Source organism: Varroa destructor, unplaced genomic scaffold (assembly GCF_002443255.2).
Source record: "Varroa destructor unplaced genomic scaffold, Vdes_3.0 BEIS01000007.1, whole genome shotgun sequence".
In the NCBI taxonomy this organism is placed as follows: domain Eukaryota; kingdom Metazoa; phylum Arthropoda; class Arachnida; order Mesostigmata; family Varroidae; genus Varroa; species Varroa destructor.
The window spans coordinates 12,186,322-12,213,398 of NW_019211460.1; the positions used below are offsets into that span (position 1 = coordinate 12,186,322).

The window sequence follows — 27,077 nt, forward strand, 5'->3', positions numbered from 1 at the left end:
GAGTTAACTAGTGATTAATGTAATAATGAAAACTATTATATATTACTTATATATTACTGAAAATTTGGCCTGGATATTCTTTGCCATCTGATATTTTACATGTACATAACTTTGTTCCAGAATGAACCGGAAGTCGATGTTTATATTAAGGAGACTGAATGTGTCGGGGAGTTATTAGCATTAACCTATCTACATCCCTGTTAGGCTGCTGAGGTTCATATTCCTCTTAGAGGACGACGACTTTGTTGGCTGAGCACTTGGTCGCACGTGCGCCTTCTAGGGGCGTACAAGTCGAATGGCCTGAGTGCCTTCTAGTAGAAGGTTGTTCGAAGCGGCCTCAATAGGACGACGACTGGGGTGATAGCAAAGATCATAACAAAGGATAGAAGAAATAGAAGTCTGTGAGAGACACACAAAGACAGTCGGTATCAGAAGTCCAGCCAAAGGGTATACTCGCAGTTCGTTCGCGTCAAGCGAATGATATACCCCCTCTTCCGCTCGTAATTCTGAATCCATATACAATGATCTGAATAAGCCTCTTAACTGTGTTTCGGAAACGTTAGTCAATAGTAAAGAAAAGAAAGAAGAAAGTTTCTGGTTTCATTGTCATCCTATAATTTTACCTGGAACTTCGATTCGAACCACTTTCTGCTACATTTCTAAGATTTCTTCTAGCACGATACTATGACTGGTAACCAGTCTGTTAGCTCCGCTCCCAGAAAGACCCTCGCGACGTTGTCACCTCACTGTGCACGCTTCAAGCCCCCGCAGGCATTCGAAAGCCGATCGGAAAACTTCGTTGAATGTGGTGCAATCCTGTTTCTAACGGCCCCACCAGTCGCCAGCTGCAAATATGCAGATCAAGGACGACCGCGAACGTGACGCCTTTGGCGTGCTCTCAATAAATTGCGTCTATTATTATTGTGCCATATACGTTCCGGCTTCATCAATCCAGACTTTCTATTTAGTGCAAGTTATAGAAGTTCGTTAATTGTTGTATATTATTTTCGTGGCTTTGAGGTTAACAAAGAAGAAGGACAGAACCTAATACGGGCACTTAAACTGTTCTCGAACACAATGACCCTACTTGAGCAAAATGAGCACCATAAAAGCTAAAGAACATCTTAATAATTATTCATACAGTTTGTATTCATTTTCTATAGGCGATATGCTCGTGTGCCCACAGGTGTATAAATCATGGATTCAGCTGACTGAACATAACGTAATGATTCCGTTGTCAGATGAATGTATAACTGTTGACAGATTTTTGGCCTTAACCCGAAGGTCCGTTTGCGTCTGGACCGCATATTGGATCTCTTGAGATTTAACTTGTATCACATGCTTGGGAGGACGAAACGTTTCTGTCAACAGTATCTTTCAGAAATCGTTGGTGGTGGGTCTCATTTGGAAAAGAGACAAGCACCTTTTGTTTGCTTTAAGAGCAAATATTAGTCTGAGGGTCAGATTCTAACAGATCACACACAGACAGCGGAACAAACGAATTCCATATGCTGATCAGCTTCTACGCGAATGTAAAAAGGGTGCCATATTCAGTCCCAGTGGTCATCTGCTGGTTATAGTTCTAATCATAATTCGACATTCGAAGCTGTGAGGAAAAAAGGCCGATTTCTTATGTAGGTTCGTATTCATCGATCTAACTAGAATAGGCATTATCAAAATTGCAGAAGTATAAATAATGGATGAACGATGAACAAGCTTCAACTGCCGATCTGCCTGTGTATCGACACTGCGTATAATCCTGATCAACTATTTTTCCAGAGATAGAGCAGTACTAAATGCTTGCTATACTTCTTTGATACTCCGTTTGAAAGCTGGATTTTCGGAGAAACGGGCTTAGCTTGTAAATGCGTAAGCCCTGTTCTAGCACAACACGTAACCCAAATACCGAACTGAAAGAACTGAAGTTTGCCATACTCAAATAGCTACCCTGAATTTGCAGAAGTTCATCCTCTGTAACATCGTTCTCTGTAAGTTCCCACTAAATATTCACCTACAGTTCTATGCAAGTTTCATAGCCCCAGTTAATCGTTAATTCTACTAACGTAACGTGAATTCTATACTATAGATACCAAAAAAGTACAATAATTAGACTAATTAGGAAGCCTACATCGGTAGCGCTATTGGCCATTTCACATATTATGCATTCTAACACATCCTCAGGATGAAGTTTAAACAAATAGAGATAACATACATGTATTTATAAGCGGTTTTACATGAGGAACATATAGCCGTTTCTTAAAGGCTTAATTTGCAAACAAGCTGTTTGTAACTGCAAATCAAAGTACATAGTTCTATCTATAAAAATTGATTATCTAAAGCTGCAACGAGCTGATGCCTTCGGTTTCGCTCAAGTCACAAATTTAAAGTAGATTTCTAAAAATAACCGCTAGAAATAAAAACAAACGTTTCTAGTTTTGAACTTTTTAAGCCTATACATATTAGTATTATTTATGTGGGCCAATATGTGCGCGTGCGTGTGTCTACTCGTAATCGTTTTGCTAAGACGCGTTAGTATCGTGGGCAACATAAATTTCTTGTTCGTGTACTGATAGTAGTAACAGTTTAATATGAAGATCATTCTCATACGCTCGCGCCCTCGTTCTCTATTCCGGGTAGATTTACTTCCTCATGTTTCGTCATGAAGGTATACGGTTCACACACATCCCATAGGCTTATCCTACCTGCTAAGCCTAACTGTACGGGGTATATATCCTTTTTCCATTTCTTTGTTGATCGGCTGCCTCGATTTTCAAGGCCGATGCAGAGGAGCATACGCTGTAAGTCGCTATCGCACCACAGAATATTTTGATGGCTCCAAAAGATTCAGGTAAACTAATGAAATGGAAAACTGCAAATTTATACTCCAGACGCGGCGTCATGACCCGTCGCATGAACAGGCCATGAGTACAGAACTGCCCTGACCGCCGTTATAGCAGCAAGGCGGTACATGCGGAGCTTCGTCCATCGCTTTTTATCGCTAACATAAAGCTATATACAGAAACCCTGACGCTGTCCGTACATACACACTTTAGGCCTTTCGCCGTCTCTCTCTCACTCTCACTCTCTCTCTCTCTCTCTCTCCTGTCCCTTACCCCTACGTTCCTAACTCTTTTCTCTCGCCTTTTCCTATGTCATCAGTCCCGTGTTCCTGCTACATGGCCACCAGCTTTCACCGTTACCACGGTCAGCTATTCTACTTTTCTCCGATTTTCGTTCACGTTGCTCTCACCCCCTTGAGCTCTGCAACGGCTTTTTCTCTCTTTCCTGCGTTGATGTTCCCCAGTTCTCTCTCCTGGACTCTCCTAGAGGCAAATGAACATGGCGATAGAGGCAGCGACAGTAGTAGGGGTAATGGCGGCGATGGTGGTGGCAAAGTGTTCTCGTTTCTCCATCCGCTTCTATTTCGAGGGTTCGCCCTATCCCGCTCCCCTGGCCCTATACAGTCGACCCGCTGGTCGATGATCCTCCTAGCAGCCTTCCTCTTATTTGCCATAGACATAGCCAGCGTTACGAACTCGCCCCTTTTCTAGCTGCTCTTCTGTTATCCTTATCCGGAAACCGCTGAACATAAAACTAAACGCCGCCAATGGCAGAGTTGAAACACGTATAGAAGGAGCAGGACCGGAGAGGGTCTGAGGCTGATCGGTGGTGAAAAACGCACCCCAAGTAGGCTTAGCGAAAGAACGTCCGTCGTCGTTCGTTCGCTTGCTTTGTCGGCCGGTCGTCGTCCGGAACAGAACTCGGGGGGACGCCAAGGGTTGTAGGCAGTCAAATAGAGAACAGAAGGAAAACGCCATCGTGATGACGGCAGGAGAGGGTTGAAAACTCCCGAGAAAAAGCAAATTAAGAAAAATACAAAGTATGCTCGACAAAACAACATGCTATATACACAGACACGTGCGTAGGCCAAACTAAAAATGTCGTGGCAAAATGAGCCTGGTTGGTAAAACGGTACCTTACTAGTACTGAGCTAAACGGTACGCTTATGTTGCCTCTCAGTTCGACTTCTGTTAGAGCCGGGTTAGTTCGGTATCTGTCGGCAATTCCAGGTCTTGTTGTCCCTTGTTGCAGCTGATTACAGCCGGTTTACATCGTCGATGTTCATGGCCGTGCTGCTATGGATTGCCACTCAGTACCTCACCCTTTGCCTCTCTCTTCCCAATAAACTAACTTCAGTTGCTTTGCTATAGCAGCAGCAGCCGAAAAAGAAAAGACTAAGAACTGCAAAGAAAGCATGCGGAAGATAAGAAAGCCAGACGACTGAAAAACGCAATGAGAAAACGACGTAGACCGAGAAGGGCCTTTGGCCTTCTTTTTTGCCTTGATCTTCGTTCGTCGAAATGTGGAAGGCTCGTTTTATGTTTTCCATTCCAACCGAAAGCGAAAGAAACAAATGAATCTTTTTCTGTCGCCGTCAACAACCGACAACAGTTTACGACAGCCCACCATCTCAGCTTGCACTGACGCCATCCAAATACTGTTCCCCGGAAAACAGACCCTTGCGTCAGTCAACCGCTGGAAACACCGCCAAGCATCAGTCCCAATGACTCCGCTGAGTTGGCCTGCTCCTGTGTGAATTTTAGCTTTTAGATTGTCGCGTCACGGTGAAGTAGAGTGCTTCACAATGACTGTAGAAAATGACAAGATGGCGTGACAGAAATACGGAAAATCAGTGTGAGCAAGTGCTTGAATGTGTGACAAGGCGGTTGAGTATGAGATGGTCCCCAGGATCGTTGATGGGGAAAAGGACATCCGCCAACTGCCTGTAGCAATACACATAAATGACCATGTTCCCTTTTTCTAGGCACATGATGCTAGGAAACGCCACATAGTGGAAAGGAAGCGTTCATTTATAGTCGGACAATATGATGTGCATACTTTCTACTAGATATTACTTTTAGAATTGTTATCTGGCGTTTGCCTTACATCTAATTATCCAAAATGAGCGCTAAGACGACAAATTGTTCATTCGAACGTACGATTACATACACGAATTGAAATTTATGTACGCTTGACGTACGCTGTTACGGTACGCGGTATCGGTGCGTATCACTACTCAGTTACGTGCTAAAGACAACACCGTACGCAGGAACAACATCCCAGCCATACGTACCCGCGTTCCCCCATCAATTTGTTCCTCTTTGTACATAATCTGTACTACGTATACGTTCTGAGCTTTATCTGAAACCATCGTGTTACCCTTCTTAACCTCATGAAAATGAGTTTTGACCTTCCCAGCCTGAACATTAATTGTTAAAGATGAACTAGTTGCCATTGTTTTATCATGATGTTACATTGCTGTCCATTATCGTGCCGCTTGTCCTTGTTGTCTGATTTTTCTTAACAGCTTTCCCACAACCCTTTGTTACCAAATTTATTTCTTCGTTCGAGCCATTTGGTTCTGTCATTCCGTTATTCTATTTAATAGACTTAATTACTTTTCTCTTGCGATTCTGCTATAATCTCAGTAATCAATAGGTACTCTAAATCAGATGTTCCGCTAGAGTATTAGAATCACTTATAGTTTTAAGGGAGTCGTCCCACATCTCGTGTAAATTATAGTGCACTCTGGTATCTCAAAGTAAAATTGAACTCAATCTCAACTAAGGAAGTCAACATTGTAGAGATGCCGGTATTTTTCATAAACACTCAAGCGTTTCCTACATAATGCGCTACTCCATAGTAAACACTACGAGAAAAGGAGCCGTTTTCAAAAATTTCAGTCTTGAGCCTTTAAGGTAGCGCACAAATAGGTAAGCAATTTTAAATTTAAATATGTCACAGTTTTCTTCATGTTGTCGGGATGTCGAAAAACCGTATCCCACGCATGTTATCTTTGCCACAGTCTCGAAGCAAGCCTAAACGCAACATATTACAAGATTCGGTAAAGTCTGTTTGGAGATGGCCAATACACACATCTAAATTTGCATCTCTCTCTCTTACTCGTTTAAAGACTTAAACCTAGCTGCTGCGAATAGTACAATAACGGTAAGATTTTTGTCGTCGTCATCGTCGTTCTTTAGCTTCACCTGTTCCCTATTTCGTCTCACACGGATGGTTCGGATTCTGTAAACACGATGAAAGCTTCGCGTCGTCCTTCCTTCGTTATTGTTTTTTCATGCTCTTTCTTCGGCTATAGTGACTGTTATTTGTTGCTGCTGCTGCTGCTGCTGTTGCATCACGAGTGCAGGAATGAGTACAACTCTGAATGCGGCTCCCTGCAAACTGATAACGCTAGTTTTCCTCATCGGCACAGTAAACAGGTTCCGGGCTTTTGTTTCTCCTGCTCTTAGTTCCGGATGCTTGCCGCTCTTCCGGATCAGTCGGTCACAAAAAGATAGGAGACCAGCGACCGATCTCGCTGCAAAATTTTGCTTCCACTCTGCGCCATCATCGGGCCGCCCATGAACAGAAACCACCGGAGTGTAGCAGTGTCGTTTAATGCTAAAACCTTAAATCCCTTACAGTCAGCGAGCTATCCATCAGTTGTTGTTACTTGTAGTTTTTCCTTTTTGTTAACGAGCACAGGCCGACATGATCTAGTTCAAACAGTACGTGTCTCTAGATCTCAACCGTATACTTGATAATGCCCCATGTTACAATCCCGTCTGCTGCGTTTACTTTTCCCTTTCACGTCTATAAGCGGAAAGACGTTTTTACGCGGATATCGTGACGACGACACCCTTCGATTCCTTATCTTAGTAAACTACTCCTGCGGGAACCAATACACGACTGAACGGTTGACTGCTTTGCGTGCAAAGGTTAGCGCACTTGGCCGGCGTACTTTAGTTCTTCGTCGTATATATCAGCCAACATAAAAAGAAACAGACCAACTAAAAGTTAACTGTTAGTTATTTCTTTTCCCCTAACGAATTAACGGCTCGCTGTAGCCTGACCCCCGAAGTGGCCCGACGACAAAGCTGGTATACGATCTTTTCATTGGCTCTCTATTTAGCTTCCAGCTCGACGTTGGTACCTACCACTGTCCCTGCGATAGATACTTCACCCACCTCTTGACAGCACAACGGTCGACGTGAAAACCTTAAAAAAGGAATATAGCCAGTCAAGTAGGAATCATATAGCCTGCTTGCCACAGCGTACGCAGAGCCGCTCTGTAGCTAAGTTAGTTGTATAGTATAAGAATGTCCGTCCGTCGCAATGCAGCAGGGCCGTACGCGTACACCGAAGAAGCGGGGTATTCATCACTTCGACGGACGCAGGCTTTGGCTGAGGAAATTACCGGATGGGGAAAGCGAGCAAAAAGGAATACAGACTCTGTCTTTGAAAAAAACCACGTGGAGAGGTATAGGAAAAACCGTAAGCGAAAGAATGGTACAGAAACAACAGACTCCTACGTGGAGTTTCACCCAGCATTTCTTCGCGAGAGGCAAGTACTATAGGTGTCATAGCCACCTAGCGGTAACGTATGACTTCCTTATATTTGTCACTGCAGTTCTTATACATGTTATCGTCCGTTAACGGTGTTATCGCGCATCGTGTGATGTGACGCGCTGATCTATTGCTCTCCTTCACTGGGAAGCGGCCGGCCGACCGACGCAACGCCCCGACAGGTGTATGTGAACGACGACGTACCTATTGCAAGTTTTGTCGCTAGCAAGAGAGAACAAAAAGGGCAGAAAACTAGCAAGGTGAGAAGGTCGTCGCTTGGCAACCTGTTTCCGAAAATTCGTATGTATTTTCTGAAGACAGTAAATGTCAAAAGCTGAAATTCCAGCCTATTTGCAAGCGCGAAAATACCCTGTTTATATATATATATTCGTATGGGGATTATATTTGCAGCGGGGCTAGCTGGAGTTCGCTACAAAATACTTCCTGAAATGAATAATATGTAAATAGAGTGTTGGGGTAGCCGAGCTAATAGGAAACTAAATCTCTGACCGTGCGGACCTGGGTTCGATCCTCCATTCGGCTTAGTGATATGTTAAACCATTCAAGTACCTAGTAACAGCTAGTCGTACAATTACGCTCGACCAGTACGGCTGTATATATAATGCACTCTGCTTATTATATATCCTATTTGGTTGCTGTGACGTTACACGCCATAGACAACTAGCTTGGGCAAGAATACTAAAAGCTTTTAGACCAAAGCAAAAGACATGATTGGCTTACCGATAAGCATGGAGAATAATTTCAAAAGAAAAGGTTAATTTTTAAGTTTACATACATTACATTGTATTTAAACTTCAACTGTTCTAATTTGATTTTAAATTATATAGAAGACTGTAACTCTGTTAGGATCGTACAATGCACATGATTAAAACGGTGTATATTCGTTTTGGCCATCCAGCGTACGGAAAACCTAGTGAAAATAACACCAGGACAACAAACGACCTGCCTCTGACACTTCTTGGCCGTTCTTGGGTCAAATATGCGCGCTCATTGAAGAAGCCAAGAACGTCACCATGAGCCCCTCGAAGGCCGCCACCACCTCCATTTTTACTAGGCACAGCTGCGCGGTGAGTTTCGAATCCGACGATTACCAATCCGACAGCCAGGCCGATACTCGCGCACAGTTAACAAGCCAGGCCTTCAGAGATACATAAGATTCGACATGTAAACGCTGAAAGAATTACCCCTTCCCTAGTTCCTTTGGCTTGGTGCATGTTTCAACATTTTTGGCTTCGTTCGCCAGGCGTCGCTAGAAGCTGGAGCTTACAACTGTTTCTAGAACTAAAAGGAGTGCTGATTCTGATAGTGGTTCGAAGCGCACGCGCTAAACGGGCGGATTGTAGGCTATCAGTAAACAGTGTACCTGACTAACCAGAGAAAAAAACTTCCGAAAGATCGGTGTTTTCTAGATAATGCGGGAGATGGAACGTGAGTGGAGATTATTCTATTCTATTCTACTCGCATTATTTGAAATTAAAAAAGTATTTTTTTACTGAAAAATATTCTACTTCTAGGAACGGATGCTCATTTGACCGGTTCGATTATATCCGTTAGTGAGATCACGATAAGTGCTAGATTTATAAGACATTACATAGATAGTGAAGGTTTTGAGTATAATCACAGCAAAATATACATTGAATCCAGACTATTTAGACGCCGACAAGATCTGCGGTACGTTCTTCCGATTGTGAACTCTTTCGTACGCTCCTACAACTACTAGATTAGCGATCACGTCATGACCACTAACATTCCAACATGAAATAAATTTGAACTGACTAATTAGGCCGTTCCATTACTCTATATAGTAATACCTTTTAATTGTATAGAGCTCTTGTTCAACGAACAAGCATACATAATATAACTTAGATAAAACCACTTACCAGTGATAGGACGAGCTTATTCTAGCCCTATTGAAGGATGGGCGAATAACTACAGTGTAATATGTTCGGTGGGATAGCACACAATAAAAATGGGCGGACTAGTAACTTTGAAACATTTTGGGGTGCCCGTCACTTGTAATTTGGCGAATTGATTAAAGCGTTTCCCAGTCTGCCTCGAGGACTCCTCTGCATTTGCTTTCGTTGTCTGCTCCTCTTCAAGTTAAACTTGACCCTTGTCTATAGGAAACTCGGCCCACAGGCAAGTTCTTCCAGTTCGAGGCCAAGAACTGGTAAGGACAAACTGAACAAGGGACGACTCAGGGCTATCAAACTTCAAGTTCCCCTCAATCTAATCTTGTTTCTTGTAACTGCGTCCACGCTCACGCTAGTGGTGCCGCTGGTGTTGGGAGAATGGAGGAGGCAAACGCGGGCGGGAAGCGATAGCAGTCTACGACATCTAATCTATCCGTTCCCTGCACTTAGCAAAAGAACAACCTTCGAACTGGATTTTCCCTTACACTTTTATAGCTACACGCCGGTCTGGCTAGAGCTCTAGAAGCTAACGACACGCTACGAAGACGAAAGTCTTCCTACACAGAAATTAGTTATGGCTTATATGATAGATTATCGTCTGTAACGATGTTCACTTGATTGTTCTTCTATCTAACACAATTTATTTGCTCAAGCATATAATACTTGACTGTAATAAAATATTGATGACAAATTTTTACCAAACAAGTCTGTTACGGTAATAACGTTGTTCCCTAGTGCGAGGCTCCTGTGCCCAAGAAGGACTGTGCAAAATTGAATGGCATCATCGCCATTTATCCCATTATAATCTGTATGAGGCCGCGTAATGACGCCAGTGTACACATACATTGCCATCTTGTTACGCCTTTACCTCAGTATCTTTAAAGTTCTCACAAATGAAATCTCTAGAAAATTGGTCCTATGTTCAAAGTCGCACCGCCCTACTGCCCGTATAAACGCGCCCTGCATAGTCAATGAACGAAACTGATGTCCTTAGGCAGAAAAGTAGTTTATCTATCGGAAGACACGTGGCTGCAACGTCTGCAGAATTATGCCGGCAGGACCGTTCGAAGAAGGCAGCGTCTGTGCGCTCGACTGATAGCATTCTTTAGCTGGCGAGAATTCACTAGATAGATAAATTTAGTGCAGCGCCATTGAATCACGTATCATGGCTCCTTTAAGGAGCTTGTTCTGCAATTTGCTTTCGCCGTCTTTTTGCGTCACGTTCGCTATATGACGATCCTGAACGAGCCTTAAATGTACGGTCGAGAAAGGATTTGACGCAGAGTAATTTTTAATACACTTGGTTCTGCCAGCGTAGCGGCACGCGGTGCCGAAGACTGTACGACAAAAAACCACTACAATTGTCATCACAGTTTATTTAAAACCGTGTATCTGCTTCATGTAAATACTTTTTTTGTTTTTCTACATTCCAGATCGAACATGTCTAAAAGTCCAATGTATCCAATGTTCAAACAATACATCCTCAACAGAGCCTCTACAGTAAACATGAGCAAATAGACGTAAATGAAACGTTTTGACAGCGCAATATAAATAATCTCATAGGGCCTGCAATGAATGTAGACAATGTGGATCATACCGCATACGCATAAACAAAAACAACTCATGCGTCGTCTACTCATAGTAAACAAAGTCGTTATGCCGACGAATTTCGAAATTTTGACGTACTCATCATCTACGATAGGCGCACCATTCTGGGCTACTGTGCTTATTCGAGACTGTACTTATGATATACTGTATGTATGACTGAATAAACAAAGAAAGATTTCATTTTCAAGAGATAAATGTCCACACTTAGGCTACACTGAGTAAATTTTCTCTAACGTTTAAAAGTTATCCTAGACGTGAACGCCACACGTCAAATACCCGATAAATGCAAATTAAAAAGTCGATAAGGCGTAAGGATACGTAGTTGAAAATGGTACAATTAGTTATAAGCTTATCGGAACATGAACTAAAAACTACCCTAGACGGGATACTAGTCTTGTATCAATGTGCTGTGTAATGACAGCGTATCTACGTTTGACTCGTTCGGATTTATCACGCGGAAAAGCAATATAAATCGAATGTGGGAAATGATAATAAAACTTCAGTATGGCTAAGACTGAGTATTGTTTCGCATCCGAGAGGTGTCCATCCGCGATGCGTCGATAGAACCTGTTGGCGAGCAATGGATGAGCTAGATTTCTTTGATACGAGCCACAGTTCTTTAGGTAGTTAATCTTTTTTTTTTTTTTTTTTTTCGTTACGTAACGAATTGATGACAATATAGAGGCCCCGCTTTGTCGGCGCTAGTGGTTCGATTGTTGTTTTTCTAAGACGTTAAAGCTCAAAGTAATAATATTTTAGCGTTTGATGCTTCTCTCAGTAAGTAATCACTAGTAGAAATAGCAAGTTAAAGAACAGCAACGCAATGCGTGCCACAACACGCTCTAGGTTAGGTCATCTATGGAATGTGGGGTATCGCCACTAACCCTTACCTGCAATGACAACTACTTCATGTACTTGTCCTGCCATTGTTGTTCCCTTTGGCTATCCTGACACCTTTAAAAGATAAAACCTAGACAGAAATAGCAACTGTAGAATAAAAAATAAACCTCTAAAAGGAAGTGTTGGTCTGATCAAAAGTTCTCTGGCTTCTCTAGTGCCCACTGTAGCACGTTTTGCTCTCACGAATAATACTCTTAACAACTTCCGATCAAACTAAACGTTATCTATGCATTGAAGCTAAAAGGTAAGGGCCTTGCAATTTCTACAACCGTAGACTTGCCTAGTATTCATTACTGGCCGACCTTCGAGAAAGGTGTAGGACAGTTACATGTCTGTCCGTTTTAAGGAAGGCAGACCTAGCTCGACAGGCTCATTTAGGTCTGTCCATCCTTTAAGCAAGTACAACACATTCAATGAGGCAACATACATATTAGATAGTGATGAAGCATAGCGGTATAGCCTTGTTTACTTAGCTTCGTTTATGCTGTTTTTGATACAAACTAGGTCGAAGCTTTGTACGGGTGTTGTCTTTGCGCGTCCACAGCGACATGCTCGGAATCTGTTAATTGCCATAGGGTGTACACAAATGAGCATCTCTGTGAAAGACGTTTGTTGCCAGCTAACGAATATCGCTCAACAATGATACGATATGGTAATACCGACGGGGCTGCGTCGATGCCTACAAGCAATTTTTGCTTATTTGCAGATGCGTATCCACCTCCGCTTGTCTGACATCAATCACGGCTAGATCATATGGACATTGTCGTTTTTGACAGACACCATCGTCGCAGAAAGGGTCTTTTCAATTTATCAAAAAGACCCTTCGCCCTGGAGCTAGTACGTTTCACAACGTCGGTAGCTATACGGGCGCGAATCAGTAACTCACTCATAAAAGCAATGCTTCGCCCAGCCCCAGTTTGTTGTTGAACTGAGCCAGCCCTGCTACTGCTTTGAGTTCAAAGGTGCGCTTCGCACCGGAACAGCCCTCGCCCAATCCGTCGCTACCCTCTCCGAATCTGCCTGATCAGACCCTTTCCCCCTCCCCGATCGGGACAGTTCGGGGAGAGAAGTGTCAGTCGATAGAGCGTCGTTAGACAAGAGCGGTTTCACGGCTGTTTCCTTAGCGGGAAAAAAAAACACAGCGTGTGCAATCGATACGCATACAACGACTGATTGACCAGCATACACAAGTGCATGTGCATGTTACTGATAATTTCTCACGAGACTAGCGTGGGTATTATTGCTATTGACAGAGAACGATCGCTGATCCCCACGCCAACGTGTCGACCACTTATCTGTCGGCGTTTTGTTAGCCGATCGTAATCCGTCTCGGTGCCGGAGCCCGATAACTTGTTTACGTTCGTTTTGTTGTATCGTAAGAGTTTTTTCATAGCGAGAGCTCATAATTGAGAATATTTCGGCGTATCAAGTACAACCGCAATAACAGAGACAACGTTAACAACATGCGTTGTAGTGAGCTAAACAATTCTGATCAACAAGTGCACAAACGGTGTCCAAAAGCAACGATGTGCCGATGTTACGCGTTATAGTTTTTGCGGTAACATAACCAATCTCAATTGACAGCACGTGGCAGCTCGTTGACATTGGATTGTATTATATATTTTCAATATTGGATAGTCACTGGTCGCATCCGAGGATTATGCAGGTGACAATAGTAGTGTTAATGACCTTCTCAGCAACTGTGCATCTATCGCTCGACTAGTGTGTGAAGTGTCGTAAAGTTATCTCAGTCAAGTTCTCCGCCGTAACTTTACCGCCATTACCATTACGGTAATGTTAGCTTGTGTTGTTGTTGACGTAAGTTGTGCGTAACAGAGGGAGAACTGTATTCTATTGAAGACGGTGTGTTAATGCCGTAAGCTTGACCGAAATCGATGTGCGCAGTGAGTATGTGACATGTGCTTTAGTTAAATAGAAAAGCGGGAGTGAAAGAGACAGAAATATTGATTTGTAGAACGTAAAACAGTGAGAAATCTTACTCATCGAGGATAGCAGTGCTCTCTGATTGAAGGATTATTGCTATTACGAAAGGACGCTGTCACATTATTACGAAGCTCAACTGTTTTGTGTGTCTTTTTTTAGAGTAAGTGTGTAGAATTTTATAGTAACAAAGTGGACTCAAGAAGGAATAACGACGAGATATTTCAGCACCTATTGCAGTAAACCGACGATAATTAGGCGAGAATAAACGTGGGTTAATACAAATAGAGCCTCCAATACGAAATTTTTTCTAAACAAATCAATCAATCAGCCTGAAAACGAAGTGTAACTCGAACGATAATAATTTAGAGCTGTGCTCAAGCTCAGAGCAACAGCTGAAGCTGATTCGCTTTTATCATCAGCACTGTCCTTTTGCTGTTTGCGTTCCCTTGGTCCTGTCTTGTACAGGCTTCGTGCCTCGCGTGTGATGCCAACGGGAGCTGGTCCGTATCGGACCGGTCCTGGGAGCGCGCACTGGTCACTTTTCCACGGTGAAGTCTCAGGTGATCAAGGTGAAGCCGGAGGGGCGTCTCTTGCTCACCCCTCCACCAGCGACAACAAACCCCATCGACGATTCACGATGTCCCAGTGAAGTGTCGCCTGGAAGCGACGACCAACGAGCGTTGATCGTTGAGGGCGTCGAGCAGCAAGATCAAGAACTCCTCGGCCCCGCTGTCAACAATCACCACCGCCATTACCATTCCCATTGTCGTTACGACCGGCATCGACCGAATCGGGATCCAGATCACGAAATCAACGACGCCGCTGATTCGTTCTTGTTGTCAGCCACAGCAGCGGCAGCGGATCCGGACCTTTGTCGCCTAACAAGGGCGTTGCAAGAACTCGCCGCTCAAACGAATACTAACAGTGGTCGGCAAGGAAGACAGTCGACCAGATTCGGATTCGGTCGAGGCGGTTGTTTAGACGTAGCGGGCATCGACAGCGATACGAGCACTGGCTGCCGCTCAGAGCTCTCCAATCAACAGGTCTCTGACGAGGAAGCACAGCAGGTAAGTGGACTACTACCATTTGTCGTTAAATCGGATGTTCTGGCCGCATCTCTGTGTGCATAAGCCACTTCCGCTTGAATATGCTTACCCCTTAGGCTCTAGATATGTGGGCATAGTATAGCGAGTAACAAGTATATGTGTACGGGCAATTTATAATATCTTTACCTGCTTCTATAATAATGGATAAACGAATGAAGTGATTGATTGTGGCACCACTGTCGATCTTAAGGTGTTTTGCTTTGACCCAATCAGTGTTTAACAAATCTATAATGACGCATATGGCGTTCTATTTAGAATCACGTTAATGCTATTGCCGATTTCTCTAGTTTATTCATTCACAATACTCAAAGAATCTAGATGGAAAATGCCTGCCGAATCAAACACAGGTTATCCTTTGATCATGAAAAAATAAAGAAAAAAAAACTAGGTAAAAGAGCAATGAAAACGTTATCCCATCTAAAAAAAAAGACACCCTGATATCGAGCCTTCTGGTATAGCCAGATTAAATCGATCAATCAAAATATGTGAACGCTTCTACCTTTGTATCTATTGATAGTAATAGTTGAACATTTTCAACCCCTTTCCTAGTTTAATTGATTATTATGATATGATATATACGTTTAAAAAAGGCAGCTATTTCTTTTAACTTACTTTATTTTCGATATCGATCGACTTATCTATCAATAAACTTGTGTCATTAGCGTAGAAAGCTAGATGTCTCAGATTTTTGGCATTTTTTTGGCAGATTTTTGGATTGACGAGTTGGCGAACAGCTGAGTGAAATTCCTAAGAAATTAATTTTATATTCGCATAAAATCCAACTGCCCAAGGTACCCAGAATATTTGCTGATGTCTAGACTAGTGTTTGTTGAAAATCGCGTATGAAATTGGTTTAAATGTATAATAGTTTTAAGGAAGTTAATGAGACCTAAGTTATTACTACTGAGTTTGTCAATTGTAGTTATTTAGCAGATACAGACAACAAACATATTATAGAATAGATATGCAGCGTCGGAGAATTTTACTACGGGGCCGATGGATAGCGAGCCAAATATCACGCTTCAAGTCACGCCTTGTTTTCGTCGGTTCACACGCTGGGCTCAAGCAGGTTTCCATGTCTAATCCATCTTAATTCGTAGGCTTGAATTGAACGTTTTTACTCTTCTCGAACATCTGCCCAGGTACTTAGGTTGCCTCTGCAGGTACACGGAAGTCTCTGTCATCTATAATATTATTTGGCCAGAAAGGTCATCAGCTAACATCATCATGTTGGCCACTTACCGACTGTGACATCCACAAACGTATAGCCCTCAGGCCGGTGAAGCCTACTTCTATTCGTTTTTACGGACCAGGCTCAGGAATTGATTCACCAAGTGTTTTGATGTTACAGCGCACATCGTGCACCCGCGGATCATTGTTCCGTTACATTGGTAGATTCTTAGCCGGTGCACGTGCTTTCGTTTCAGTCGTCTCGAACGTGTTATGCGATAGATGCCACGGTGAACTGTTCGCTATACGTTGAAACGAAGTCGCTACGGAATGATGATCTCCAAATGACACGCACCTTTGTATCCTCGAAAAGAAGGATTATTCGACAAGTTGAAAAAGTGACAACGTGGCCTATTAGTATAGCACCGAAAGATGTGTTTGCTCAAGAAGAGTGGACCGATACAAAGGTGTCGCATTGAGCCTTTATTCGAATCTCTTGGAACTTTTAAACGACAAGGTGCGCACGCAAGTAGAGATGAATCGTTCACCATGTAAGCATTACAGCGAAGATTAATGCAAAGGTACCGGGGGTGTCTCCGGTTCTTTAAAACGCCCGCACGCAATCCGTCGACTACTAAAAATGTTTTTGTCCTTATCTGTGGTGGGTAAACGACCCGGGGAAGCCTGTATTTCACGGCTACGCAGAATGAATACTCAATAATAATTAAGTAGCTTCACTTTTTGATGTCACTGTAACTCTGCACGTACTCTATTGCCGAAGCTCTATAGGGATCCGGACGGCTGCCCCGCTTGTCAACGACGACACCGAGGTAGGGGATTTCCCATTTTTCAGGTGTATGTTTTGTGGATTCTCACGAAATCGTCTACCTAGTGATCTAAGCGAACAAAAGCGGTATCGTCAGTGGTTCCTTTCGTAATATTATAGCGACATCACAATTGAGCCCTAAACTGACGTCCACTGTCGTTTAGTGACGCAAACCGGCACGCAGATTATAAAGGACGTATACTTTTTAAAATTTTTACTAAGCCGAATACCCTCTTATCTGAGAGGCAAACTCAGGCTGTACAGTTGTCGTCTCGAAATGTGTATTTCGAAAAAAGATAATTATCCCCGACGAAAACAGTTGGAATGGTATCAATGTGAAACAGACTTATCTGTCGGTTCCTCTAGATCGAACTTGCACTCGAAAGGCCTCAAGCAACAAAGGGATCTTTTGTTGACTACTTGTTATCAGAATGCCACAGGTTTAAATGATAAAAGACTGACTTTTTGTCGCGCTGATCCTAGTGATACTAACGTTTGACTTAATATCTACGCGTATTTTGTTATACAATGCGTTCATTTGCGCCTATTAGTAAAAACGAGTGATCGCCTACTTGAGTGAGTGGACCAATGTGGGCTCGTCTAGGTTTACAGCTACACTGAAAGCCGGAATCTGCCACCTTTAAAAGTGAATCTGCTTTTCGATTCACGGATGTCTCGTGCGCTCGTATCGGTCGACAAAGCAGGTCTGCCACCGGCACGAGCTGTACGTCGTAGCTGGCCGAAGTCTTTAGTTTAAAGGTGCAAGTCTCGCAGCAGAGTGTCCAGATACGTGTCTCCGCTTACTTCGGTTTACACACATTCAAACTATATATCTTATCCGACCTAGACCTTCTGATGACATCTCAGCAATTCCACGACAACATTTGATTAAGCCCGTGTAATCATCGGACGTGCCTTCGTTACCTTCATGGAATACTAAGCGCAGCTAATTCTAGCGACGAACAAACACTGATATGCTGGAGTAGGACAAACCTTAGTCCTTTGACTGTAAGCAGATTCGTTAACTTCCTTCGGTAGGTTGTTTGATGAAACCGTCTGAGACCGGCCTGTATATATATATATATATATATATATATATACATACATGTATATCTACTGGTCAGTAGATATAGAGTAACACAGCCTGTTTTGACCTGCTAGAACTTGACGCATCTACGATAAATACCACCTGAAATAAAATTAGTAGTAAATTAATCGTATTCTGTAAAAGGAACAAGTGAATTTTTGCTATATGGCACAAACATTTTTTGATGTTTTGACGCTCAGGACTTATGCAAGCAATGCACTTTGCTCGATTTGTCTTAAGTGAAAAGCTAGCAGACGGTAGGACCATTGCTGAGTAGCATTATACTAGTACGCAATAGGTACTTGACGAGATCCGTGGAACTACTTCATTTTGGTTTTGCAGAGCATCAAAGTACTTTTATCCAGTGGCTTAAGTCTTGTTTATGTGTATGATTCGTAAAAAAAACATGGAAAGTAGGGCTAACATTAAAGGCATGCGAGCTTTGTTTGAAGCACAATTAATTTCGGTAATTATGAAGTCCATAGCCAGGGCATGAATACTGAACGAGACGAGTAAGTTACTTACTTACTCGCCGGGTAATTTAGTCGTATATCGGATAGTATTTGATAATAAAAAATGAATCGAAATTCTCCGATCGACGCTCCACCGTTGTTGTTCGAAGATAACTATCGTATTTAGCTCCAAATAGAAGGGTACATGTTTCGCGAGAAATAGAAATAAGCAACAGTTACATCAGCATATTCTAAGCCCGTTATTGTCGGATCTATAAAGCTTAGCATATATTATTTAGAATGCAAACCAACATATAGGCTCTCAGAAATTGAAATAGTTTCTGCTGACTGTTTGTTCTGTGGAATATTTCTACATGAGATGCGAACATATCCATTAATAAACATCGGTAAAAAAGGGTCTCTTGCGTCTCATAGATGTAAATTTGTTGTATTGAAGAAGCTACCACAATGACAAGAACACTGATGCCGAATACTGGTTTGGATTTCGGCACAGAATTTTAATTTATTTATTTTTATTTAATTTATTTCACAAATCTTCAGAGGTCTAGTGTAATGTTTAGCTTTACCGCGGTAACGAATAGGCAACACTGAGACTAACAAAGAAGCGATCAGTTGATATCGACTTATACCTTCGTTGGCCAACGATATCCATGAACTCTGGGAGGCTTAATAGCAAAACCCCGATAGGAATAACGCTAATTTCTAATAGGATTGAATGTGATTTGTTTAGCTTTCTCTTTGTTTTCAGAATAAACTAAAGTGAAGTACGTTGAAGATTGATTCAGACGTCTACCAATTGTAGCAATTAAAATACACTAGTAGTAATTCGTATGTTAGTGTAATTCCTGGTATATTTGAAGGGCAAAAATTGAAATTACCAATCCCACTATATTTGAAGGGCAAAAATTGAAATTACCAATCCCACTATATTGGGCCATCTGTTATGAATCGAGGCTGAGAATCTCTAATGCTTCCACCCTACGCGTAAAAGCTTCCAGCTGTTACGGAGATAATCATGAACAAACTGTGAGAACTCGCGTACGCTGTCGTTTCCAGCATAAAGTAGAGGGACTGATCAAATGTACTTTCCATAAAACTGACTCGGTAGGCCCTAGAGCCAGGTCGTGGCGTGCCATTCGGCCCGCGGTTTACTCGAGCGAGACGGACAGACATTACAATAGATATTGAAACGTTATCGCCGTTCGATGGCTGGAAAAAAACAACACCACTCATTGAAAAAGCGTCACAACGTAAAGCAATAATATCTATAAGCGAATCTTGCTTTTCTTACCGAACTAAGACATCGTAAACACCTCCGAATGGAATAAACAAAATCTCTTAACTATTGAGGAACCTCTATTGAAATTCTGGGCACAACTTTAGCACCGTTATTATACTAGTATCTGTTGAGTAATCAAACGTACGTGGGACTCGGAGATAGGGAAATAGCTATTCATACGTAATACAGTTTCAAATCTTCGTATACTGTGTGTCCTATTTATCAATAGGCACTTGACTAAACGACGACGTTGTATAGGGTATTTAGAAAAAGGTCTGTCGACATTAGATAGTTATTATAATAGAAGAACTATCATGCCAACGACAATATACATACGTATAGATGAATATTGATTGAGTAGCAAAAGGGTTTTAGCCTAACTTGAGTGAACCTGCAAGCAGGACTGTCTGTTGCGTTTTGAATTTTTCGAGAAACAGTGCACAAGCTCCGAGTGATAATTTACATTTACCAACTATGAATATAAGACATATTCTGTTTGCCGGCGTTCGGAATTACCGTCACTGCTTTTCTTCGTAATTTTATGACGGAACCATGCTTACGCTACAACGAAACAGATCACGTTAAGCCAAAAAAGAATTAGGCAGCGTCATGCTTTCTATCGATACTGTTAGAGTGGGAATTACGCTAGTCAAGGTTATGAAGAACAGGTAAACCGTCCACCTCCAACCGTCGAATTAGTTACGACGATATAAAAATACGCTGAACGTAACACGATGTACGCTTTACAGCGTAGATAATTTACGAGGGAATCAGTTGTGGATCAACTTATTGTTGGTTTTTACGAAACGTTGGGACGGTTTACTTAGAGCGCAGAGGTGCTCTGCCAGGATTATTACACCTGACGCGATGGTTAGGACGAAATCTAGCGGCTTTCTATGGACTGCTGTAACGGATGATTACGAAGAACCGCGCTGTAAAATGGTTCGGTACTTCACGGTGATAGGCCGTATACGTTTACGGCCATATGTATATGGAATAACTTGAGTATAAAACACGCTCTTAAAACAGTACGGCCATTGTCAGTCTAGCATGGGTTAACGACACCATTTACAGATACATTAGGCACACGATCTGCATTAGATCAAACAAATCATTGCAGGCCATCGCTAGTCCTTACGCGGTATAAAGGCACTATCATCTATAGAATAACACTTGGTGCATGTTCTCATAAATGATAGCGTACATCTTGGCTTCGGAAGTCATGTTTTACTGATTTGTCTTTTTCGATCGTGTCATATTCTAACTTAAATTTTTAGTAACTCATAGGCTGAGCTCCGAGAGCTTAATGCTAAACTCGTTTGGATTTTAGCGCTAAAGCTAACCACGAGATTTTGCTCACAAAATACGCGCCCGATTCAACAATTATGAAGCTTGATTGTCACTTATAGCGGAGATATGTATTGAAGCAGGATAACTTCTATTTCGGCTTTAGCCGCTGCCGTCGAACGTTTGCTTAATGGATATAGTTGAAGAGTTGGGGGGTTTTCTGTTCCGGCGTTCTTTGTTGACAATACTGTTTGTTGTTTGTCTGTTTTGTTGGTACCTGCTTAATTTCAGTTACGAAGAGGAGGTGTGGGGGTGTCCGGCATCGGTTCGGTTGGTGGCCTCGGTGGGTGCAACTGGCGTCCGTCCCCGCTTCAGGCTGCTCTCCTATCGTGTCTTCCATCGGTCGCAATGGCTCTCCGATGCGCGGCTCTCGTCATGGCCGTTCTACTGCTGATGTTGTTAGCCAGTAGCTCGCAAGCACAAAACAGCGACCCAATGCTCCAGTTAGATTTCTGCCCAGATGAGTGCGATTGCGATGCGCTCACGGTCGATTGTTCGACCCGAGGACTTCGATTTGTGCCGCGGAACATTCCCAAACAAGTCCGAAAATTGTAAGTATATATTTACAAGTATTTTGCACCAGTAGTCCATCCTGCTCGTAATGATAACGGCAGTCGTAGGAATCGTGGTGTCCAATGTAACGTTCGATTCTACCTAGGATTTATGTATTTGATACAGCTGCGCGTCGAGCTTACCTAAACGTGGCGTCGGATTATAGCTGATGCGACACTACACTGGCAGAAAACGTGGTCTATGCGTGACCACGATACTCTAGCCGAATTCATGCGCTTCGTTATCTCAAGTTGTGGACACGTACCAACTGAAATGGTTTAACATGTAGATAGAAATGTAGTAAAATTATCTCAGGGTGTTAGTTCTTTAGTGAAGTTGTAGCTGCAGGCAAAGTCGTGTAAAAACAAACTTACCAAAACGAGACAAGATGCTAGTATAGTTTTATATCGCGATGCTAAATTGACTAGATACTTATGAGTTGAGTTTTTGGGAAGGCTTACCTGTGGGCTCGCACCACCGCGTTCAGCAAGGAATGGGGTTCTAATTACTTTACTACATTTAGGACTACGTCCTACCTCTTTTTTTGTCTACGTACGATAAACCGATAAATGCTAGCTCGGGTTTTGAGTACATCTAATAAACGAAGCAAATGCGGCTTCGCCTTGCTTAAACAATATTTTTTTCGCTTTCCCTTATCTAGCTTATAACAAAGTAAACTGGACAGTATTCACCTCTTTCGCCTCTCTATGGTGCAATTATGTTGTTTTCCTTTGAATAATTTTTTACATTTACTTAGGCAAATATTAAACGTCGCTCATTTATCTTGCATTCTATTTCACTCGTACGTTTTCCATATAATGCCTCATTGGATTTCGTGTCTTTTGTATATGATTGTAGTGCAATCTGCGTGCGTAGCCATAGAAGGCCGTTAGAGCCTCTCAACGCTTCTATTATTATTATTATTGTATGACCAAGGTAGCTGATTCAAGTCCAGCCGACGACGCGGTATGTGAGATTACGGATCGCTGAGCATATGTTTGACTAACGGCTATCGATGCTTTTCCAGAGATCAGTTGATCTCTGAATAGGGCCAATTAAGGAAGTAAGGTTTCTGCTGCTACTTCTATGAACCTCCTTAACTTTAGCTGCTAGAATTGGCTTTTCGCCGTGAAACGCCTTCGGCATGGGTCAAAGGATACGACCATCTCTACCTTACTATAGTATGTTACTGGCAGATGTCGCCAGCTTACTATGTTACTTTGTCACGAATTATGATTATATGGAAATACAAATATTGAAAACGGAGGGTATCATAATCACGTACAGTCGAAGCCCAACCGCCCACGTTTGAGATGCAAATGAAGCGTCTGTTTTGCGAGTTTATCATTCGGACCTATTTCAAAAACAAACGATACGGGGTTAACCTGAGATCCGCTTTAGAACATTCAGTACTCAGAGGCGAGAAAGACCATCCATATTTTTTGCGCCCACCTATTTTTCTATAGATGCTTCAAACGCTTCAAGGGAGCCGCTTCCGATTTCGACTAACAATCTGCCTCCTTTAATGACAACTGAATGTCATTGTTAGACTGGCATCCAGTGACAGAACATATGCGTGCCCACGAATCAAGGTTCGTCGCCTATCTAATGCTCGTGGCTGTGGCTGACTGTGTTTGTGTGTAGAACGACGACACCAGGAGTTTGTCCGTTGTCCTGTTCTGCAAAGGACTGATGTGGTCAAGACGAGGGCGGTTATGTAGGAGACAGAAAGCGACAAAGAGAACCATTGAAAAGTTCGCTCATGCCCGTGCGACTACGTAGCACGGACTGTACCGTTGTCCCTGGCCTATTTTCTTTCCTATATATATTCGTATGCTACAGATATTACTATGTCGTTGGGCTATTAAGAGATCAGTCTTTCTCCTCGATTGATTAAGTATCGAATTGAAACTATTCCATATCACACACACACACACACACACGCATATATATATATACCTATAGTTCTAGCGCTATCAGACCGAATCAGTATCGGCGTGCGAGCGAGAATCGTAAGACAGAGCAGTAGACAGCAATAGCTGACGGAGGGTCAACAGTAATCCGATCGGTCACGGGATCATCTCCATATTCTCTTCTCCTCCCTTGCTTCTGCCACCATTTCGTTGGAAATAACTAAAATCTAAGCAACGATAATAACGAGATAGTTATAACGATGGTGCGAGCGTTTGCTGATGAGGCCTGTTGATTCTTTCTGGCAGCGCCGAACCGGATCTTCCTCTTCTGACTTGTTCTCACTTCCAGGGAGAGGTAACGAATGCTAAATTGGCAATGTTATTAGGGGGCGGCGGTGGCGGCGGCGGCAGCAGCAGCAGCGGCGACAATGTGTGACCTATGGAAATGTTGATAGAAAAAAACGAGGCTATAAAGAAACGTTCTGAAGTAATAGTTAGAGGTGTAAGAATAGCGATGAACTCTATTGGGGAGCGGATGAAAGAGGTCTCGAAAATCGAAAGGATGGAAAAAAAACATTTACAGCCGTACGTATAGGATAGGATAATCAGATTGCCTCGAAATCGTCCGTCTGCCTTTCTGATGTTTCACTGCCGAAGGGAAACAGAATAACGTAACATTAGGTTAAAGAGATACGGTAGGCAAATACGTTTAGACCGACATATTCGTGCTCGAATATAAGGAAAGATCGATAGGTAGAAACAAGTGGGTTTTCAAGCGATATGATTAAAGTAAGCGTGGGCTTCTGTTGTTGCTGATCAAAGCGTAACCTCTTTAGTCAGTCAACCAAAAAATCAAAGAGACCTGTGGGTATCCATCCTGACGAGTCGGTTAATCAACTAGCTAATGAGGAGATCGCCTACCGGGAGCGTTAACTAGTTGTTTGTTGTTATAGAGCTATTGATGAGGTTGATATCCACACAAAGCCCAGGACACAGGCGAATTCTGGAGACTACCCTATAAGGAGATGTGTTAGTGCCTTTAATGTTTTTCTATTGAACCTATGCCGTTGTATAGCATAATACCGCCATACCGCGGCGCTCATATTGTAACAACTGTGGGGGAAATGTTTGTTTCAGTACCCGTGGTTTGTCTTCGATAAGAAAAAGAGTAAATATAGATGTTAGTAAAGCCAGTCACAACGACGACCGGAGATTTTATTCACCTTTACATAGACAGTGGCGTATGGCTAAAGACTGGGTGGCGTTTCGTTCTGAAGAACTCTTACCAGAGATATATACCTAATACAGCATTTGCTGCTTGCTATCTTACGTCACAAAAACACTTCACCGATCTACGAGAGTCTGCCAACAAGGGCAAATGAATTCGACCTAAGGGGGCAGTAAAACGGATTTGTTATTGGTTATATCCAATTCACTGTGTCATAATTCTAATCAATCCGAAATACCATAGTGGGTATGTAAAGAACAGTTGGCGTCCAATAGCAATAGGGTGAACGTGTTGCGTTTGGCCTACGTTCGCCAGTCGACGATAGGTAAAGTCCTACCGAAGCAGTCGAATTTGTTAGATTGACTGAGTGATTTTGCATGCTGACACAAGGGCATTGGAACGGAAACGACTAATAGGCGCCGGGAGCGCGGCGCGTAAACAAGATAAGCACAGAACCAGCATTACTAGATTTTTCTTGGTAATGCTGTTTCTCCTATCGGGCGGCAGGTGATTGGGGCCTGATTCCTTCTAGTGACCAAAGTGATAATGGATACTGTTCCTATAATAGTCGACGGAGAGCGTTCGGCCAACGTCACCGCGGAGAAACTTTGTTAGGAATAGCAACATCTGTATCACAATGACGCAAAACTTCTCTAGTATAATAATCGCGGCATCACAATTTCTTCATATTGGTCCATTGTTTTGTGTCCCTTCATCTGGCCTTGCTGACGTTCTGCTTTACCCAAATAGAGTTTTGATACCCACTAATTCCTACAAGTTATTTTAATAACTATCATAGGTATATGATTTTATGAAAAATTTGATGTGTTTTCATTTTTGTTGTTTATTGCTAAACCCACGTTTGGTCATATAGGCCGCCCGGCGGAATTAGTGAAGCTAAACGTGTGGCCAGGTTAATTGACAATTTAATAAATCTCTCACATTTGAAGCACAGGCGGTTTGTACTGTCATCGCGGATTGTAAAATAAACTAGCTTAAGGATTCAAGCGATATCGACAATAAATTTGTTCGCGGGAGTTCACTTCACCACTCTCATTGCGAAGGGCGTGATGAAGTGGACCTCTCTCTACTACTCTATCTAAGAAATCGCAGTGGTAGTCGTCCGGCAATGAGAGTCGTTGCTGCTTGCAAGCCTCACTGTCCCAAGGTGATCTGACGCTTATAATAAGTAATGACGGTAACATTACTAGTAGAGTTGAGGACGGGATTAAAAACGACGTAAAGTAGCTTCTTTCTCTCCTCTATCGCGCCTTAGCAAGGTTGGTATCGTCTCACTTAGTATGAGAGAACCTCCTGATCCTGTTCGCTGCAGGTTAGTTGGCTGTTAGGTCTCGTAACACCATATAAGCAAAAGTTAACTCTGACGACCTTTTTTAAGCTAGCTTCATTTTTGGACCAAGCGGGTCATGCAACGTACATATATAGATATAGATATATTTCGCGAGGTCTCCACAGAGGTGGGGGTTCCCTTCTCTTCTGATTGACCATCATTCGTCTCTATCCAACGAGCTGTTTTCTCAGTCACCCCATGGTATCATTTCGATGGTTGTCTGCACACTCGAATCAGACTCATTCTGGCTGATGGCAGTATGTTCCTTCTGGCTTTTTCATCGTAGACTGTGTCTGTAAGTCTAGGTGAACCAGTGCGATGGCTGCATGTCGTCTACGCTTAGCTAGAGGTGTCTACCTTCTCGAACCATTTTCAAGCGATGTCTAAAAGAAGGCGCAACGCGCTTTATATACAGGATGATCGAAAAGCTGAGCAATCCTGTGAGAGACTAGCCAAAAGAGGACAATTTGGAATATTTTTTCTGGCAAATTGATCGTCTCGCATTGTTCTACAAGTACACAGTCAGAGAGTAACGTCTGCATTTTTAGTTCATTTTCGTAGTTTCTAGTGCATGTTATTGTTCAAATATACATTTACAAAACAAGCAAAGAAACAATAGCAAGCACCTTGTACATGACAAAATACCGTGAGAGATCAGCTATCGATACGTCGTTGCGTAGACGCGCGCGATGTCAGAAGAACAGTCTTATATAGTTGTAATATGGTGGAACGTCCCACTATTTGTGGCGTTTGTATCATCCAACCGTTGTGATGGTGTTTCTAATCCATGCGCTTGTTAGGTCTTTAGATGGCTAGACGACTGCTTCAAGAGATTCGCATTGTCCTCGTATTTGCTCCCGCTGTGGATCGTCATCGTCGTACAATGAAGACGACGCACATGGTGACGTTGGTGTATTTCGATCTTTGCGACGTCTCTCTGTATAGATGT

The 27,077-nt window shown here is 42.6% G+C and overlaps 1 protein-coding gene across 2 annotated transcripts in view; it reads left to right on the top strand.

Moving 5' to 3' along the window:
• The first annotated feature begins 14,285 nt into the window (after window positions 1–14,285).
• Window positions 14,286–27,077, top strand: part of sli (slit guidance ligand) — a 71,420-nt gene continuing 58,628 nt past the window's right edge. The window contains exons 1-2 of one of the 2 annotated variants that reach the window (XM_022814299.2): window positions 14,286–14,863; window positions 21,316–21,635. In XM_022814299.2, coding sequence (XP_022670034.1) covers window positions 21,433–21,635 — 203 coding nt within the window. In that variant the 5' untranslated portion in view covers window positions 14,286–14,863; window positions 21,316–21,432. Of the gene's footprint in view, window positions 14,864–20,785; window positions 20,879–21,315; window positions 21,636–27,077 lie in introns of those variants that run through there. The other variant, XM_086974544.1, reaches the window with a different exon arrangement.